General features: G+C 32.0%; 1 protein-coding gene across 10 annotated transcripts in view; it reads right to left on the reverse strand.

Moving 5' to 3' along the window:
• The window catches only part of CCDC91 (coiled-coil domain containing 91), a 354,495-nt gene that overhangs the window by 123,012 nt on the left and 211,409 nt on the right, over positions 1 to 20,074 (reverse strand). For all 10 annotated transcript variants that reach the window (XM_039882422.1, XM_039882421.1, XM_039882427.1 and 7 more), the window contains one exon: positions 8,877 to 8,990. In XM_039882422.1, the coding sequence (XP_039738356.1) occupies positions 8,877 to 8,990 (114 nt within the window). The remainder of the gene's footprint in view (positions 1 to 8,876; positions 8,991 to 20,074) is intronic.

A 20,074-nucleotide genomic window follows, 5' to 3' on the forward strand; every position in this document is an offset into this window, starting at 1 on the left:
CTAGTAATTAGTGCTTTCATCAGATATTTTAACTAAACATTTTCCTTTTTTTCTTTTAATAGCTTTACTGTTTGGAGAGATAGAAACATTCAAATATTAAAAGTACTCCACAATATGTTATTTTAAAAACTCTCAAATCCCAAAGTAGAAGTAATAAACTTCCTACTAGTATACTGATTAAATCAGTTTTAATCTGTCAAGCTAATAACAAGGGTAGAATACATTTTTAGACTCACACTGTAAACGTCTGAGGAAATAGAATGTCAAACATTAATCTAAAAAGCACATAATTAGCAAAAAGAATGCTACTAGGAGTTTCTAAGTTTTTTTAAAAAATAATATAAAAATGATAATAATCATAGCACTTATGTATTGAGTCCTGACTCCATCTGTTTGATTTTAGATATACATTAACTCAAAACAATTCTATAAGGTAGGTATTAGATTTATTTTTCTTCACAGATAAAGAAACAAGCATTGATTAGTGGAACTTTGGTACAAATGGAATCTAATATCGTGATTTTGTTATTGTTTTATAATGAGCATTTCTACATGTGATAACTGGTTTACCTAACTAATACAAATCAATTCTAATCTTTTAAAGTGATTTGCAAGAATACACAGATTAAATGGCAGAGTTCATTGTCAATTCCCTTCAAAAGGTCGATTTATCTCATACAGGGGGACTAGATAACTCCTAACATGGCATTTTTTTGCTCTCATTTTAAATATTTCTTAGGGCAGCCATGATTCCTTTTGATGAAAAAAAAATATGATTTTTAAATGTTTAAATGAAAATCTTACATTTTTATCAAAGAAATATTAATATAAAATATTATAAATGGGTTTACTTTATTTTATAATCTCTTGTCCAAATATAAAGCTCAAATAAGGACTGATCATATGTTACTAAGAAAAGATGATTTAAAAAGATACATATTGATTCCAAATAAACTCTTCGGGGATATATATGGAAACAGGAGTTTTCTGAGAATAAATTACTTCCTGAAAAGTCAATTGACTATTTCTAGTTCAAAATTTTCTCTTTAGGAGGTTAGGCACCTACCAGGCACTGTCATAAAGAAATTCAATGAGCTATAAAAAAAAAAACAAAAACAAAAACAGAAAGACAATTCAATGAACTCAGGAATAAAATTAATGAACAGAAGTAGTACTGTACAATAGAAACTGAAATTGTAAAAAAGAACCAAACAGAAATTCTGCAGCAGAAAAACTCAATAAATGAGATGAAGAATGCATTAGAAAGCAATGAAAATAGAGCAGACAACATGGAAGAGAGAGTGTTAGTGAGCTTAAAGATAGAAATCTAAAAATAATTCAGGTAGAAGAAAAGAGAGAACTAAACCTTAAAAAAAATGAAGAAGTTCTACAAGAACTGTCCAATTCCATTGGAAAAGGTAACATAAGGATAATGGGTATCACAGAAGGAAAAGAGAGGGAAAAGGAGGCAGAGAGCTTATTTAAAGAAATAATAGCTGAGAACTTCCCAAAGTTGGGGAAGGGACTGGATATGCCAGCCAATGAAGCTAATAGAACACCTAAATTATCTCAACACAAAAAGACCCTCTCCAAGCCATTTAAACTGTCAAAGGCAATGAGAAAGAATTTTAAAGGAAGCCAGGGAAAAAGAAAATAACCTACAAAGTAACCCTCGTTAGGGCTATCGACACATTTCTCAGCAGAAACTCTACAGGCTAGGAGACTGTGGAATGATATATTCGAAATATGAAAAGATAAAAACTGCCAGCCAAGAATTCTCTATCCCGCAAAGTAATCCTTCAGATATGAATGGGAAATAAAGGCTTTCCAAAACAAATAAAAGCTGAGGGAGTTCACAACAACTAGACCTGCCTTATAAGTAATGTTGAAAGGAACTCTTCTACCTGAAACAAAAAGGCAAAAGTATACAAATTTGAATAAGATGACAAATAGAGTCAGAAAATTATGAAGCTATCTCATAATATGATGTAAACAATAAATTATAGCATAAAGGTTAAAGGGGAAAAAAAGCACTAAAAATAACTATAGCTATTTCAATTCAGTAATGACTTCATGATATTAAAAGGAGTTATTTGTGAAAACATAAATATAAAATGAGAGAACGAAAGGATAAAACTTGTATAGGCAAATGTAGTTAAGGTGCTATAAGCGACAAAAGGACTATTTTATCTATGAGATGTTCTATACAAACCTCTTGGTAATTGTAAAACAAAAATCTAGGGTAGAGACATGAAACATTAAAAAAGAAACAAAAATATCATAGAAAACCATCAAAATAAAAACGAGAGACAAAAACACAAGGGGGAAAAAAAAAACAGTGCAGCTATATAGCAATCAGAAAACAAAAGGTAAAATGGCAGTAGTTAGTTTTCACATATCAATAATTGCCCTAAGTACAAATGGTTAGGACTCACTCATAAAATGGCACAGAGTGTCTGGATGGATTATAAAACAAGACTCAACTATATGATGCCTTGAGGAGATTTATCTGAGCTCTAAAGACAAATATAGGCTTAAAGTGAATGGGTGGAAGATAATACTCGAAACATATGGTAGCCAAAAGAAAGTGAGTGTAGACATACTTATCAAAGACAAAATAGACTTCAAGATAAAAAAAATAACAAAAGACAAAGATGGACATTGTATAATGATAAGGGGAATAATTCATCAAAAAGATATTATATTTATTAATATATATGCACCCGACATAGGAGTAACAAAATATATAAAGCAACTATTAACAGACCTAAAAGGAAAAATTGACAGCAACACAAAATTAGAGGGGACATTAACACTCTGTTTACATCAATGAATAGTTACTGACGAGGGAGTACCATAAAACTGTCAGCTGATTTCTCAACAGAAAATTTGCAGGCCAGAAGGAATTGGCACAAAATATTCAAAGTGATGAAAAGCAAGGACCTACAACCAAGATTAATCTACCTAGCAAAGCTATCATTTAGAACTGAAAGACAGTTAAAGAGCTCCCCAGACAAAAAAAAGCTCAGCGTGGGTGGTGACCATCTGAGAATTGCTTGGTGGCTCCTGCCAAGTGGCCCCAGGCAGGGTACAGACTATAGCTGAACTTGGCCTGTGGCGAGGCCCCTCTCAGAAGGCCCCAGAACCCACTTGCATGGTGACCAGCTTTGGACCAACCCAGAGAACCACCTGGGCCACATCTGAGAATGACACACCCAAACGGCAGACTGGGCAGGAACCAGAGCCCTACTAAAAGAAATCCTGCTCCATAGGGTCAGCCCCTGCACAACGCCTTCTCCACTGTAGTCACTGGCCAGTTCTTACAACCAATCAGTCTAAGGGTCAATCTCTCCCATGACGTGCAAATAGAAACCAAGCCTCAACTATAGCAGTAGGGCACACACAACCCATACAAGGAACACACATGGAATATCTAGATCAGGTGACCTGGGAGACTGGTGCCGCTGGGCCCTACAGGACGCCTACTACATAAGGCCACTCTACTAAGACCAGGAGATAGAGCAGCCCTACCTAATACATAGTAACAAACACAGGGAGGCAGCCAAAATGGGGAGACAAAGAAACATATTCCAAATGAAAGAACAGAACAGAGCTCCATGAAAATAACTAAACGAAACAGAGACAAGCAATCTATCCAATGCAGAGTTCAAAATACTGTTTATAAGAATGCTCAAAGAACTTAGGGGTACTAGAAGGAGAAAAGAGAGAGCAGAAAATTGAGAATCTATTTGAAGAAATAATGACTGAAAACTTTCTTATCCTGATGAAGGAAATAGATATAAAAGCCCAGGAAGCATAGAGAGTCCCAAACAAGATGAACCCAAAGAGGCCCACACCAAGACGCGTCATCATGAAAATGTCAAAGGTTAAAGACAATGAGAGAGAGAATTTTACAAGCAGTAAGAGAAAAGCAATTAGTTACCTACAGAGGAGCTCCCATAAAACTGTCAGCTAATTTCTCAACAGAAACTGTAGGCTAGAAGGGATTGGCACAAAATATTCAAAGTGATTAAAAGCAAGGACCTACAATCAAGATTTCTCCACCCAGCAAAGCTAGCATTCAGAATTGAAGGACAGATAAAGAGCTTCCCAGACAAGAAAAAGCTAAAGGAGTTCATCAACACCAAATCAGTATTACAAGAAAAGTTAGAGGGATTCTTTTAAGAAGAAGAAAAAAAAAAGATAAAAAATATGAATAATAAATGATAATAACTACATATCTATTAACAATTACTTCAGATGTTAATAGATTAAATGCTCCAATCAAAAGACAGAGTGGTTGAATGGGTAAGAAAACAAGACCTTTACATATGCTGCCTACTAGAGACTCACTTCAGAACAAAAGACATATACAGACTGAAAGTTAAGAGATAGAAAAGATATTTCATGAAAATAGAAATGAAAAAAAAAAAAAGCTGGGGTAGTAATACTTATACTAGACAAAAGAGACTTTAAAACAAAGGCTATAACAAGAGACAAAGAAGGACCCAGTAATCCTGCTTGCTTCTGGGTATTTATTCAAAGAAACCCAAAACATTACTTCGAAAGGATATGTGAATACATATGTTCATTCCAGCATAATTTACAATAGTCAAAATATGGAGGCAACCTGGGTTTCCATCAATGGATGAATGGATAAAGAAGAAGTGGTACATATATACAATGAACTATTACTCAACCATAAAAAAAAAAAATGAAATCTTGTCACCTGCAACAACATGGTTGGACCTAGTGGGTATTGTGCTGAGTGGAGTAAGTCTAACAGAGAAAGACAAATGCTATATGATTTCAGTTACATGTGGAATCTAAAGAACAAAATAAACAGAAACAAACTCATAGGTACAGAGAACATTTTGATGGTTATCAGATGGGAGGGGGTTTGGAAGGGTGGGTGAAAAGCAGAAGGGATTAAGAAGTACAAATTAATAGTTAGAAAATAGTCATGGGGATGTAAAATATAACATAAGAAATGTAGTTAATAATACTGTAATAAAAATGTATGGTGTCAGATGGGTACTTAGTTTATCAGGGTGATCACTTATGTAAATGTCTAATCACTATGTTGTACACTTGAAACTACTATAATATTGTATGCCAACTGTAATTGGAAAATAAAAATTATTTAAAAAAGGAAGAAAACTGGAAAAATTACAAATAGATGAAGTTTAAATAACACACTACTGAAAAAATATATTAGCTCAAAGAAGAAATCAAAGGAAATAGAGACTAAAAAGATAATACAAAAGATCAATAAAATTAAGAGCTGGGTTTTTTTTTTAAAAGATAAGCAAAATTGACAAAGCTTTAGTTAGACTCGCTAAGAAAAAAGAAGGCTCAAATAAATAAAAATCAAAAACAAAAGAGAAGTCACAACAGATACTACAAAAATACAGTCATATTTGATTTCTATAAATGGTATAAGCCAACTAATTAGAAAATCTAAAGAAAACTGATAAATATTTAGAATCATACAATCTTCCTAGATTGAACCATGAAGAAATATAAATCTGAATAGACCAAACACTAGAAAGGAGATTAAAATAGCACTCAAAAACAGAATACGAAGTCCATGACCAGATGGTTTCATTGGTGAATTCTACCAAGAAATCAAAGAAGATTTAATATCATTTCTTCTCAAACTCTTCCAAAAACCTGAAGAGAAGGGAAGTCTTCTTAAATCATTTTATGTGGGCAATACAACCCTGGTATCAAAAACCATAAAAACACAACACACAAGAAAAATTACAAGCCAAAATCTCTGATGAACAGCTGCAAAAATTCTTAAAAAAATATTAGCAAACCAAATATAACAATATATTAAAAGAATCAAAGACTACAATCAACTGAGAATTATTCCAGGATGCAAAGATGGTTTGACATCCACAAATCTATCAACATGATATACCACATTAACAAAATGAAGGACAAAAAGTCATATCATCTAAGTAGATACAGAAAAAGAATTTGACAAAATCCAATATCAATTTATGATTAAAAAATCTCAACAAAATGGGATTAGAAGGTAAGTATGTCAACATAATAAAGGCCACATATGACAAACCCACAGCTAACATCTTAATGGTTAAAAACTGGAAGCTTTTCCTTTAAGATCAGGAACAAAACAATGATGCACATTCTTACCACTTCTATTCAACATGGGATTGAAAGTCCTAACCAGAGCAATCAGATAAGAACAAGAAATAAAAGGCATCCAAATTAGAAGAGAATAAGTAAAGTTGTCACTTTTTTGAAGATGACATGATTTTATATATAGAAAATCCCAAAGACACCACCAAAAATTATTACAAATAATAAATGAATACAGTAAAGCTACAGGGTACAAAATCAATGTATAAAAATCTGTTGTGTTCTATACATTAACAATGAGCTATAAGAAAGAGAAAAAATTTAAAACCTCCCATTTATAATTACAACGAAAAGAATAAAACATCTAGGGATAAATTTAACCAAGGAGCTGAAAGACCTATATCCTGAAAACTATAAGGGACTGTTGAAAAAAACTAAAATGGGCACAATTAAATGGAAAAATATTCTATGCTCATGGATTAAAAGTATTAACATTGTTAAAATGTCCATATTACCTAAAGCAATCTATAGACCCAATTCAATTCCTATTAAAATCCCAATGGCATTTTTCACAGAAATAGAACAAAAAAAAAAAATCCTCAAATCTGTATGGAACCACAGAAGACCCTGAATAGTCAAAGCAATCCTGAGAAAAAAGAACCAACCTGGAGGTATCACACATTTTGATTTCAAACCATACTACAAAGCTATAGTAATCGAAACAATATAGTATAGGTAGAACAGACACATTGACTAGTGGAACAGAATTGGGAGCCCAGAAATAAATCCAGTCATATATGGATAACTAATTCACAACAAAAGAGCCAAGAACACACAGTGGAGAAAGAAAAGTCTTCAAAAAATGGTGCTGGGAAAACTGGACAGTCACATGCTAAAGAATGAAACTAGATCATGATCTTATACCATATATTGACAGTCAAAATAGATTAAAGACATGAACATAAGACCTGAAACCATAAAATATATAGAAAACATAGGTGGTGAGCTGCTTGACTTCAGCCTTAGTGATGTTTTCTGTGGCTTTCACTCTAACAGCAAGAGAAACGCAAAAATATACAAATGGGACTACATCAAACAAAGAAGCTTCTGGACAGCAAAGGAAAGCATCGACAAAATGAAAAGCCAACCTACCGAATGGGAAAAGATATTTGCAAATCATATATCTAAGAAGGGATTAATATCCAAACCATACAAAGAACTCATACAACTCAACAAAACAAAGCAAAACAAAACAATCTGATTAAAAAGTGTGTAGATGACCTGAATAGACAGTTTCCCAAAGAAGACATAAGGTCGCCAACAGACATACAAAAAGATCTTCAGCATCAGTAAATGTTAGGGAAATGCAAATCAAAACCACAATGAGATATCACCTCACACCTGTAAGAATGGCTATCATTGAAAAGACAAGAAATAAGTGTTGGAGAGCATGTGAAAAAAAGAACCTTCATGTGCTGTTGTGGGAATGTAAATTGGGTACAGTCACTATGAAAACACTCCTCGAACTACCATATGATCTGGCTATTCTACTTCTGGATATTTATCTATGAAAACATTCCTCAAAAGACTGAGAATGGAACTACCGTATGATCTGGCTATTCTACTTTTGGATATTTATCTCAAGAATACAAAAACAGTAATTTGAAAAGATATATGCACACTATGTTCACTGCAGCATCATTTACAATAGGCAAGATATAGAAATAACCTAAGTGTCCACTGATGAATTAATGGATAACAGAGATGTGATATGTACAGTTGACTGTTGAATAACATGGGTTTGAACTATGCATGTCCACTTACACAAAACTGTTTTTCAATGAATACTGTAAATGTATTTTCTCTTCCTTACAATTTCCTTAATAACATTTTCTTTTCTTTAGCTTACTTTATTATAAGAATATAGTATATAATACATATAATGTACAAAATGTGTTAGTCAACTATTTATGTTATCGGTTATTAGGCTTACAGTCAACACTAGGTTATTAGTAGTAGTTAAGTTTTGGGGGAGCCAAAAGTATACATAAATTTGTATGGGGTATCAGTGATTCTAGTCTCTATGTTGTTCGAAGGTCATATTCTACTCAGCCACAATAGAATACTATTCAGCCACAAAGAAAAAGATAAAATCTTACCATTTGTATCAACATGGATGGACCTTGAGGGGATTATGCTAAGTGAATAAGTCAGATAAAGAAATACAAATACCATATGATTTTACTCATGTGGAATAAGAAAAAAAAGAACAAACAAAACAAAAACAAACTCACAAAGGCAGACTATGGATTGGTGGTTACCAGAGGGGAAGCGGGGGTGGAGGGAGGAAGAAATGGGTTAAGGGGGTCAATTGTATGGTGATAGATGGAAATTAGACTTTTTGTGGTGAGCGCAATGTATTACATAATTATAATGTTGTACACCTGAAATATTTTATAAACCAATGTTACCTCAAAAAAAAAAATCTGGAACTGTTTCCTTTCTTCATGAGTGTAAAGTTGAATTGAAAATGGTATAAGTAATTTCTAAAAACTATTCAGTGTTGCTTTTTTGTTGACAAATGGTATTTAGGTCTATAGATCTAACTATTAGAATATATGATCATATCGGAAAAATAATCTTAGATAGATAGTCCTAAATTATATGACAAAGGACATTTTAAGTATTTTTAAATTTCATGTTATTGTATGGAAGCCAGTGCTTCAGCTTATGGAAGCACAAATTAAAACACTTCAGGAAGTACTTACCCTTTTCTGTTCTTTTATGTACTCTATCAATTCATCTCTTGTTCTTTTCACTGCCTCTTCCACAGCTTTTTCACTTCGCTTCTGCTCTTCTATTATTGCTGCCTTAACAGTTTCCTGTTTGTGGGAAGGGGGAAAAAATCAGGGAAGTATGCACTGTGACATATTTGTGTCCATTTTATGTAAGCTAAAAGTCCTCTTTAATGATTTGAGCTCATTCTGTTCAAAGCATATCTTTAAACAGGAATAAGAACTTACAAACTTTTTGGGAACCTTTAAAGATTCCACAGAATTCACTTTTCTAAACTGTGAGTGAAAGGGAAAAGAAATGGAATAAGCCATTTATTGCTGGAAGCGCCTGACAGACTCCAATGGCTTCCTTACTAACCTTTCATTTGATGTTTACATGATTGATTGCCTTCCTGTACTTTGCACTATCCACATAAGACTTCCAACTTGTGTTTATTCTTCCAAGAACACCCTAATGCTCTAGCTGTTTTATTCACGTTTAATTTTCCCATCATACAATAATCAAGTGTGGTCTGGGTAGTAAGATTTACAACTAGTTTGGTCCTCCTGCCAGGTTAAGATGTTAAGAGCTGGACACCATGAATAAGAAGTAAAAATTCCACCCTGTGTGCTAATATTTGAAATGAGAAATCTAGGAAGAAAATGGTATTCCCCATTTTACTGAAATAGTAATCAGGTACCTAAGAGATTTCAGAATTTCAGACGAGGAGAAAGAAGGCTAAAATTCTGAAAAAGAAATATAACACTTCTCAAAAAAGTAGTAGTAATATTTTCTGCTAAAACAGTGTTTCATGGATTGGATGAATGCCACAGAATAAATTTCTTTAATTTCTACTTATCTATATAGGTAGAATCCTTTTTTTAGACAGGCAATCAATTATAAAATGCCTTGAAATTTCTCAGGAGTATTCTTTTCATTCTGTTATTCTTAAAGACTCTTATCTTTGTAAGGTATATGTATATTTAGTTTTTCCCAATTAATTTTAAGTATGTATATAATTTGGAAAATATAAAATAATATTAAGAATTTCCTATTTTGAATATATTTACTGTGGAAGATTTGAAATATAGAAAAATGTGAACGCAACAATATACACACACACCACATACTTGGTTATAAAGAGGATGGGATTCAAACTGTATATACTATTTTCTAAGTCTGGCATTTTCCAATTAAAATATATTTTGAATATTTTTAAGCCATTAAATATTCTTTTATCATATGATTTATATTCCATTATAGGGATATATAATAATTCATTTTACCAATCTTTATTCATGGGTATTTTGATTATTTTCAATAGAATAAAGAAGTAATGAGCATTCATATATGTATCTTTGCATTGCATATTATATATTTCCTTAGGATCGATTCAAGAAGTAGAATCACTTTGGATAAAGGATATAATCTTCGAGCTCTCTTATAGCTTTGGACATTTTGTACACATTTTCCCCATAAGCAATGCATGAAAATGGCTGCTTTCTTACATCCTTGATTACATTTAGTCTTACCAGTTTTTAGAACCTTTGCTTATTTGAAAAGGACATCTAATTTATGCTGCATTAAAAAAATTATGATATTCATCATTTTTCATAGAAATATTAGCAATATACATATACTCTCTTATCATTTGCTTGATCATGTCTTCTTCCCATTTTAATATTGGTATACTCTTAATTTTGGGGGTTTCTTTCCTAATACATAAAAGTCACAAATCTGAAAATCACCGAATGGTGACTGAAAATTGTTACTCTTATATTTTCAGTCAGAGTATATTATGCTTTAGTTTCAATCAAAAAATAATAGAGCACTAAATTCTTTCATAATTATTTGAAAAATTAAAGTTGAAGAACTATAGCAATTTTTAAAAATGACAAATAAGATTTAAAATATAAGCATCTACTATTTCAATTTCTATTGATTTCACACTTACTAATTTGGAATTTGAAAATTTTCAGATTTTAGAAAGGCAAAAAATACTTCACATATTACTAAGCTCCTTGAAATGCAACATATTAAAAGTTTTCCAGTGAAGAGTATGAATAGTCTCATACTATGTGGGTAAATTAAAAGTAAAAACATCATATCCGTTCAGATCAGATTCTGCCAACAGCTGAGTTACAAAAATCCTTAGTTTTCAGAGCTTTTGTAATTTTAAAACTGCAAATAAGGGTTGTAGACCTGAATTATTTGAATGTAAAAGATAAACCTGTCCCATATTTAACATCAATCAGAATTTCTATCTAGCAAGGGTCATATCAGTAAATTTGACTAGACCTATTTGGTTGAAAGTAAAAGCATCAATTAAATAAAAAGAATATATCCAGAAAATACAGGAAGAGTTAAGTTAATATGTTTTTCAGTTGGCATTTTTTTGGAGTTGAGACTTTATATTATGTGCTCAGTCCATATTTTTGAGAATCTTCCTCTATTAATTTTTGAGCAAGCAAAGAACCATTTATAAAGAAAGTTTCCCTTGATTCTCTCCTCCTAGTTGGGAGTTAGGTGACAGTTAAGGTTCTAAAATCTATCCTTAAAAATTATTTATCAATAAACAAATTCCTTTGAATATGATACGAAAGTAAAGTTTAAGTCTTCTCTTTTCTAACCAAATTCTAAATTAGTTGGACATGATTAATGAATTTTGAGTGCATGTATGAAAGTGCCTGTGAATACCTGCCTACAGGTTTCACTGAGTTCCAGAAATAAACTGTATCATCCCTACGAGCCATAAGAATTAGCCCAAATTAAAATATACCTCACAAAGAATGAAGGTTTGCCACAATCAGTATATTCAAATATGCAATTCTAAAAGATGATTTTCCAGAATATTTTAGCAAAGGCCACACCATTAGACAATGGTATATTCTCTAAGGGAAGATTACTCAACTTTGGCACTATTGATAATTCTTTGCTATATGTAGGGATGGGGTGTCATGATAAACAGCAAAATTGGTGTCCACTCACTAGATCACCTCCAGTTGAGAGTCACTGCTCTAAGGTCAATAGTTCAGAGGGAAAGACATTCATTTGCATATATGTTATGGTTTGTCAAAATATATCAGTTACATTTGTCATCATATCCTAATTTTTATCTAACAATATATGCAATAAATCATATCCAAATGGTTATATAACTAGTTTTTAAGTGAGAAAGAAAGAGTTCTATATAATAATTTTTTTAAAAAATTAATGACTGGAATCACTTTCTATACTGTTATAATTAAATAAGTCATGATAAATGTCATTTAGGGCTAAATGCTTATATGACATATTTACACAAGATTTTAAAATTTCTCTTTATTGCTTAAAAGTATAGTTATCTTTTAGTCCTCATTACATTTACCATATATTTCAGTAATCGCCAGGTCGTGAACTAATAAATGGTCTGTGGTTGTTTGTTCTTTATCAGTGCAATTTAATTAAGGATTGCAGTTGTGTTTGGGATTGTAAACATAATTAAATTATTTATAGAACAAATCTCAGCCCAGTTCTGGTCTGGGAGCTATAAATCTTTGCATCGAAAATTTTTGGAGGCAACTGTGTGCTTTAATTATTTTTTGTTTCTATATACAGTGTATGCATAGTATCTAATTATATATTATTTTAGAAGTTTCATAATAATATTATTACTACTATATTATTATATCATTACTACTAATAATAATTTTCTGCATTCTATTTTCTTTTTTTTTATTCTTCAAAATCCTATGATTTAGCTAATAAACCTCCTGAGTTGGTTGCTTGATTTTCTGGTCTTTTCACTCCTGTTTTCTATTTCTTCATATTTTTATACCCTTTTCTCTGAAGGACTTCTATAACTTCTGCTGATTCATGTTTCTTTTCTTTTTTATTTTCTACTGTATTTTAAATATCTAATCTTTGACTTAAAAAAATAGCATCCTTTTCTTGTTTCACAGACACAAAACCTCTCTTACCTCTGAAAAAACTGATAATTTTTTTTAACCTCTTATGTCTCCACAGCATGTTTTATTCCCTACTTTTCATGACAATTTGACTATTCATACTTGACTATTTGCTCATGTTTAAAGAGTAGAGCAGTAAAATGCTGAGTAACATCTCTGTGCTTGCAGTTGTGGTTTATGGACTGTGATCTTAATAACAGAGTAATCTGACTAAGTTGTTTCCTTAGGGCAGTTTCTGATACCAATATAGTTAGATCTTTTATCTTGAGCTGTCTAGATTCCTTAGGAAAAAAATCTTCCAATTTTCTGTCTGGTTGTCAGCATTCTGAGAGCTGGAATGGGAAAAATAGCCAAGGTTCTAAATAAACAGCATGAAACTTTCATCTTGCTCTCCTCCCAGCTCCCCTTTCATTATAGCACCTATACCTTCAATTGTGCTTGGTGAGTCTTGGTCCAGAGAGTCTGCATTTTATTTTTTTTCCAGAGAAATAACCGCAGTTTTCTGCTAGGACTAGAAAAAAAATAGGGATCTAACTGCTTATTAAACAGACTTTCAAACTTTTCTTCTATTTGAAGCTTCATCTTCATTCTCACTTCCAGAGGTATCAATTGGTAAGCTGTTGGAGTTTCTACAGTGTATATGGGTGTTCTCAGTTGTCTCCACTTTTAGCTTAGTGTTCCATTTCAGTCAAGTTTTATTTTAGTAAGATTTTAGAAGGGAGTAGATAAAAATGAGTATTCTATCAGCTCTTTTTAACTAGATATACGTGAGAAAAAAATATATTCAAATTTTATTTTTAACAATTTTAGACTTACATAAAAATTGCAAAGATAGTACAAGAGTGCTCATATACCTTTAATCTAGCTTCCTCTACTTAGTAACATCTTACATAATTATGGTGCATTTATCAAGCTAAGAAATTAACACCATATAATAATATTAAACAGATTACAGATTTTATTTGTATTTCACAATGTTTTCCCTAATATTTTTTATGTTCCAGGATTAATCCAGGGTAAAACATTGTACTCAGACATCGTATTTCATTAATCTCCTCTAATCTGTGACAGATTTTCAGTCTTTTTTTATTAAGACATTGACATTTATGAAGAGTACTTTTCAGGTATCTGAAGAAATTTAAATTTGTCTCTCTTTTCCTCATCAATAGACTAGGGTTATGGATTTTGGGGAAGAATATCAGAGATTAAGCACGCTTCTCGTTATATCATATCGGGGGTACGTGGCATTAAACATAATTTATCACTAGCGATATTAGTCTTAATCATTTGGTTAAAATGGTATCTGCCAGGTATAGCAAGCATAGATTAACATATTTTCCCTTTCTATAATCTATTAATTTGAAATGAACAACGAAGTGCAGCCAACACTCAAGGGGTGGTGAATTAAGTTCCATGTGCTGGAGAGGGGAGTATCCACATTTATTTTTTATAGAAACAAACTACAGATACAATTTATTATATAGAACTATTCAGCTTTTCTAATTCTTCATCAGTTTTGGGATTTATATTTTTCTTGGTAATTTCTCATTTCATCTAAGCTTTATAATTGATTGGTATTATTTATACTGCTTATATTATCTTTAAATTTGTATAGCCTCTATATTAGGTCACTTTACTCATTCCTCTAATAATGTGTATTAATAACATCCCACCTTCTTCATTAAGATTTCTGAATTTTGTCTTTTAAAAAATGAAGTATAATATTTTGAAACTTTCCTATCATTATCTTGAATATCTTTCATAACCTTTATTATTTTTCTATTTTCTTTCTTTGGATTCTTCTATTCTTTCTAATTTCCTTAATAAACTTGAAGTCTTTGTCCATTATTTTCCAGTCTTTTCTACTTTCTATTATATGCATTTAAAACTATGATTTTCTCTGAAGTATCACTTTAGATGCTTCTTACAATTTTGTAAATAACTATTTTAATGACTGCATTATTTTTCTTTCATGCTTAGTTTTAAAAAAATTTTTAGACATAGTGAAACACACAAACTTTAAATGTATGGCTCAATAAATTTTACATACATATATACCTGTTTACCCACTACCAAGATCAAGAAAAAAAAGATTTATATGCCTCAGAAAGTTCGCTCACATGTCTCCTAATTATAAATAGCCACTATTATGATTTCTATCTCCACAGATAATTTTTATATTCTTAAAGGCCATAAAACTTGAATTACAATATTTATGCTTTTGTGACTGGTTTTGTTCCACATAATATTTTTGAGAATCATTCATATTATAGAGAGTATCATTAGTTTGTCTTTTTATTTTGGTGTAGTGTTCTTAGTATGAATATACCACAACTTATCCATTCTAAAACTAATGAATATTTGGAATGTTTCCATTTGGATTATTACGAATAAAGCACTTTTTATCATTTCTTTACACATCTATTAGTGGATGTAAACACTAGCTTCTGTTGAGTATACAAGCATACCTCACTTTATTGCACTTTGTTTTATATTATTGCATTTTTATCAAAATGGAGGCAAAACTCTCCACTAGCAAAATGATTACAACTCACTAAAGGCTCAGATGATGGTTAATATTTTTTAGCAATAAAGTATTTTTAATTAAGGTATGTACATTGTTTTCGAGACATAATGCTATTACATACTTAATAGATTACAATGTAGCATAAACATAACTTTTGTATGTACTAGGAAACCAAAAAAATTGAGTGACTCACTTTATTTCAATATTTGCTTTATTGTGGTGGTCTGGAACTAAACTCATGATATTCTCTGAGGTATGCCTGCATAACACAATTGTGGAAATGGGGGTATCAGAGTGCATGTGTGTTGAGCTAACTATTAGATACTACCACAGACTTTTTTAAAGTCAGTAGACAAATTTACACTTCCATCAAGAATGTATGAGAAGTCTAGTTATTCCATATTATCATCAACTACATTTAGTGTAGTCAGTCCCTTTAATTAAACTCATATCTAGGGCAGGGAGATATTGGTACCTCATTTGGTTTTAATTCACACTTCCTGGAAGAATAATGATATTGAGCACCTTTCACACACTTATTGGCCACTTTTACATGTACTTTTGTATAGTGCCCTTATTTCTAGATGGCTTTTATTCCAAAGAGTAAGGTAAGGCCCTCTGGGGTTCTAAATGAAAGCCTTTGATTCACCAAAGCCCTTCCGCCTCAGCAGGACTTAACCACCAATTTTACTTCTCCCAAAGTGTCTGGTCAGCAATTTAGCCTCCCAACTACTACTTTTTTGTTGATGAATTTTAAGAGTCTTCCCTCTGTATAAGCAATTTAGGATTTGGCCAATGATGTGTGAAGAGGGGAATCTTAACAGTGATTTGTTGTTGTTGTCGTTCTAGATTTTGTTCTGAAAATCTGCCCCTTGGCAGGCCTGAACTCTGCCTTCTGCTTCATCAACTCTATAAGACTGATGTTTTCTGCTTGAGCTTTAATTCCACATGGTGCTAAATAGAAAATGCTTGCTTTTTAAAGCCTGACTGTAAAATTCACTTTTAACATTTCCATTTTCTCAAGTATGGAAACTCCTCCAATCCCATCTGCATTAGCTGCTCTTCAATGCCTTCTGAAAGCTGTTTTAGATACTTTGTCCTGTGTTTATAGTTGTTTTGTTTTGTTTTGTTTGTTTTTGGTGAAAGGGTTAGCCCCACACAGGCCATTTGTTATGACTAGGATAAGAAGTTCCACTCACTGTTTTAAATTGTAAATTTATCTTTCATTTCTAGAAATCATCTTTGTTTTTTTTAAAAAAAAAAAAATCTAGTCATGTTTTCAGTCTCATGTATTCTTCCTTACACAAAGATTTACAAATTTAAGATATTTTTCCCCTTAAACAATTCCATAAAATATTACTTAATCTTTAAATTCTATATAATCTGACACATTTATTCCTTTTATCATTCCATATACTTTTTCTCCTCTCACATGATACTTGGTTGTAGACAGGAATACAGATATCATTGCACAAAGAATTCAGTAAAAATTTGTATTAGTGTGCTAAAACAACTTGTACTGAAACTGGTAAAACACAGATATTAATATATCTATAGGACAGAATGGTCTTTAACCCCCCTCCTTAGATAAATATAAAAAAATAAAGCTGATAAAAAGAGGAAAAATAGAAATACTTAAATATTCTGCTTTCTGTAAATATGTGAACGAAATGATATTTTGTTACATGAAAACAAAATTATTAGCAACATATGATATAACTAAAGAACTATAAAGCACTTAAATCTTGCCAGTTTGGTAAAATACATTACTTTTGTTTGTTCACTATTACTCAGAACAAGATCACACTGAAAATGGTCAATTACTTGTTGTTCACTCCAGATTCAGAGTTGGTCAGTAAAATTTAATGTCTTAGAGTCATGTTTGATTTCATATCCTATTTCTAGTCACCAGGTTCAGCTTTCTTCTTTTTTTGCCATTTCAACTGCTATCATTTGGGATAAGCTGCCCATGTATTCCAGCAACTCACAGGGAGTACCAGTAATGTCAGAGTCTCCCCTACTTCAGTGCATCCCACTTAAGGCTGCAACACAATCTTCCATAAAGGATATTTAGCCTTTGTCTCTCTTGTGCCAAAGAAGTCTTCAGTGGTATTCTATTTCTGGTAGTAAATGTGATTTCAACTAATTAACTTCACGGTTCTCATAATCTGTACTAGCATATCACTCCCATCTTTGTTTTATACTACTTTTCCTCTCGAAAACGTCGATTTCTGTCAAATCAATATCTATCACCCACTATGCTTATTCCCTTCTTTGTGTTTTCAGATGTTTCAACAACATGTGTTTTTTCTTATTCTGCCTCTCATTGGGGCGATTTATGGATTTGACATATTCACTGTAAGTTCACTGTAAGATCCTGAAAACAATGACAAAGTCTCATTAGTGTTTGTAACCTCTGTAGAAACTACCATTTTGTCATGTATATAGTAAGTACTCAATCTGCAGTTTCCTGGACATGCCATGCTTTCTCAATTTGAAATGATTTCCTCTCATCCTCCTGTTCTGATAAGTAGGCCTACTCCTCCTTCTGCACAATTCAGTTTAAGCATCATCATCTCTAGAAGCTCTCCCTGAAATGTACCAGATTTTCCACATCTCCTCATGGTACTGTCTGTATCTGCTCAAAGAACACCCTATATTTTATCTCTAAAAGCACTCCATAACTCAGAATTGTAATAACTGCTTTACTTATCCAGTTTACAAGCTGAGATCCCTTTGAAGTCAGGGATTATCTTTATCACAGTTCATATTATGACTAGAATCCAATACAGTATCTGGTACAGAGTGTAGATGCATAATTCATCTTCAGTGAATGAATGAATTTGTTTCTCCAATTTAAAGAAAATCTACTTAAGGGTAGGGACTATGTCTTATATTTCTTGTGTGCCCCAGAACACCTGATAGGGTGAGTACACACTAGGTTAAAGGTTCCCAAACTTCCTCAGTTCATGGCTTCATTGCTGCCCTTTAAGCCAAAAGAAACACCTAATCATTCCATTAATTAATTAATTGGGTCATAACTTAGCAGCTATTTGAAAAGATGATATACAAATGTTGAAAGAAAAATACTTATATTTCGTCCTGATCCACAGTTACTTATTCAGGAGAATTTTGTCCCCACTAGGCATTGCACAACTTCTTAAATCTTGGCATTAGATTAGACAATAACACTCTCATTTCCTGTTCCACACTGATATTTGCATGGCATTTGCTTTTTATCACAGCAACCCCTAAACCAAACACAGTTTGACTAAAGTATGCTACAACAGAAGGGAATTTAAGACAAATTAGTATGGACAAGCTAACAGTTTACTTGGTTTCCAAGTGATCTCAAATATCTCTGCATTGCACTCTAATATTTGAAATACTCTGCAGCACTTTTGTGAATTCACTGTAGCATCCCAGAGCACCTTAATGCAGACTGAAAACTGCAGCCTTAAGTAATTACAGTAATCATCCATTCGTTCACTATTTATTATGCATGGCACTATGCTAACTGTTAAAATTACAAAGGTAATTAAGAGGGTGGAAATTATAATAGTATCAACAACAGCAGTGGGCATCTCAGCAACAATAATATATAATATGTTCCAAGCACTGTGCTAATAAGTAAGTTAAACAAATGTATCTGGGTTATAAGCTTGTTAATCGTACTTACAATTAAAGATTCTATCAACTAGAGATGTGTGTGAAAAACAGCAAAGTTAAGCAAAATATAATATAAAAAGTATTAAAATAAAAATATATAAGCAATGATAGTTGGTATTTAAAGTTAATAAAATAATGATGTGTATTTTCATTTAATCCTCAAAACTATTTTGATAGGCAGGTATACCCTGATGTTTAGAGTAGTCAAGCTACCTAACTAATGTTACATATTTAAAAAGCGGCAATATAACTATTCTAAATGTATTTTAAAGGCATTTTATAGTAATTATTTCTGAAAAAGAATTTTCAACAATTCAGTTATGAGTATGATAGCTTTTTGGAATGTTAGTAACTGAGTTTAAATCTGTGGAATTAGACATTGCCATGTACCTAAAATGATACATGAATAGAAAGAGATCCTTAGAACAAAAAATGACAGCAGAAATTACATTCTCAATACATACATTCTTCAGTCTCCTACCCAATCTATTCTTCATCATCCTGGATAAAAATGATCCACTTTTTGCTAGATGACTTGTGATCTGATAGCCCCATATTCTACTGCACTAAAATTTTTCATGTAACTTTTCTAATTTGTCTCTTTTCAGCTATGTAGAAAAAAATATCCTTTTACGGCAGCCCTTCAAATATGTGAAGAGTATTGCCATATCTTTATTTCTCTCTTGAGCTAAATACTCCAATTCCTTCAATAGTATGTGATGATATTTCCTGCTTTGTCACTGGCTTGATCACAATTTAATTGATATTTGCATATTTTATAGTCTCTAAAGCTGTTCACAAATCTGTTTTCCTTCATTTTTTAAAACATGTTTCCAAGGGTCTGACAACTCCGTAAAACAGCAATTATTAATCCCAAATTACAGATCTGTTAACAGAGCCGCACGTGTTTTAAAAACTTGGTTGAGGTTACGTGAGTCACAAATTAGGACTCAGATCTAACCTTACTTTTGAGTGCATTTATTTGGCAATCAGTTAAAATTCTTTTGATGAAAGGTAAAAAACATTCAGCACAAACTGACTTCAAAGA

The sequence above is a fragment of the Pteropus medius genome, unplaced genomic scaffold (assembly GCF_902729225.1).
Source record: "Pteropus medius unplaced genomic scaffold, Ma_sr-lr_union100, whole genome shotgun sequence".
Taxonomy (NCBI): Eukaryota; Metazoa; Chordata; class Mammalia; order Chiroptera; family Pteropodidae; genus Pteropus; species Pteropus medius.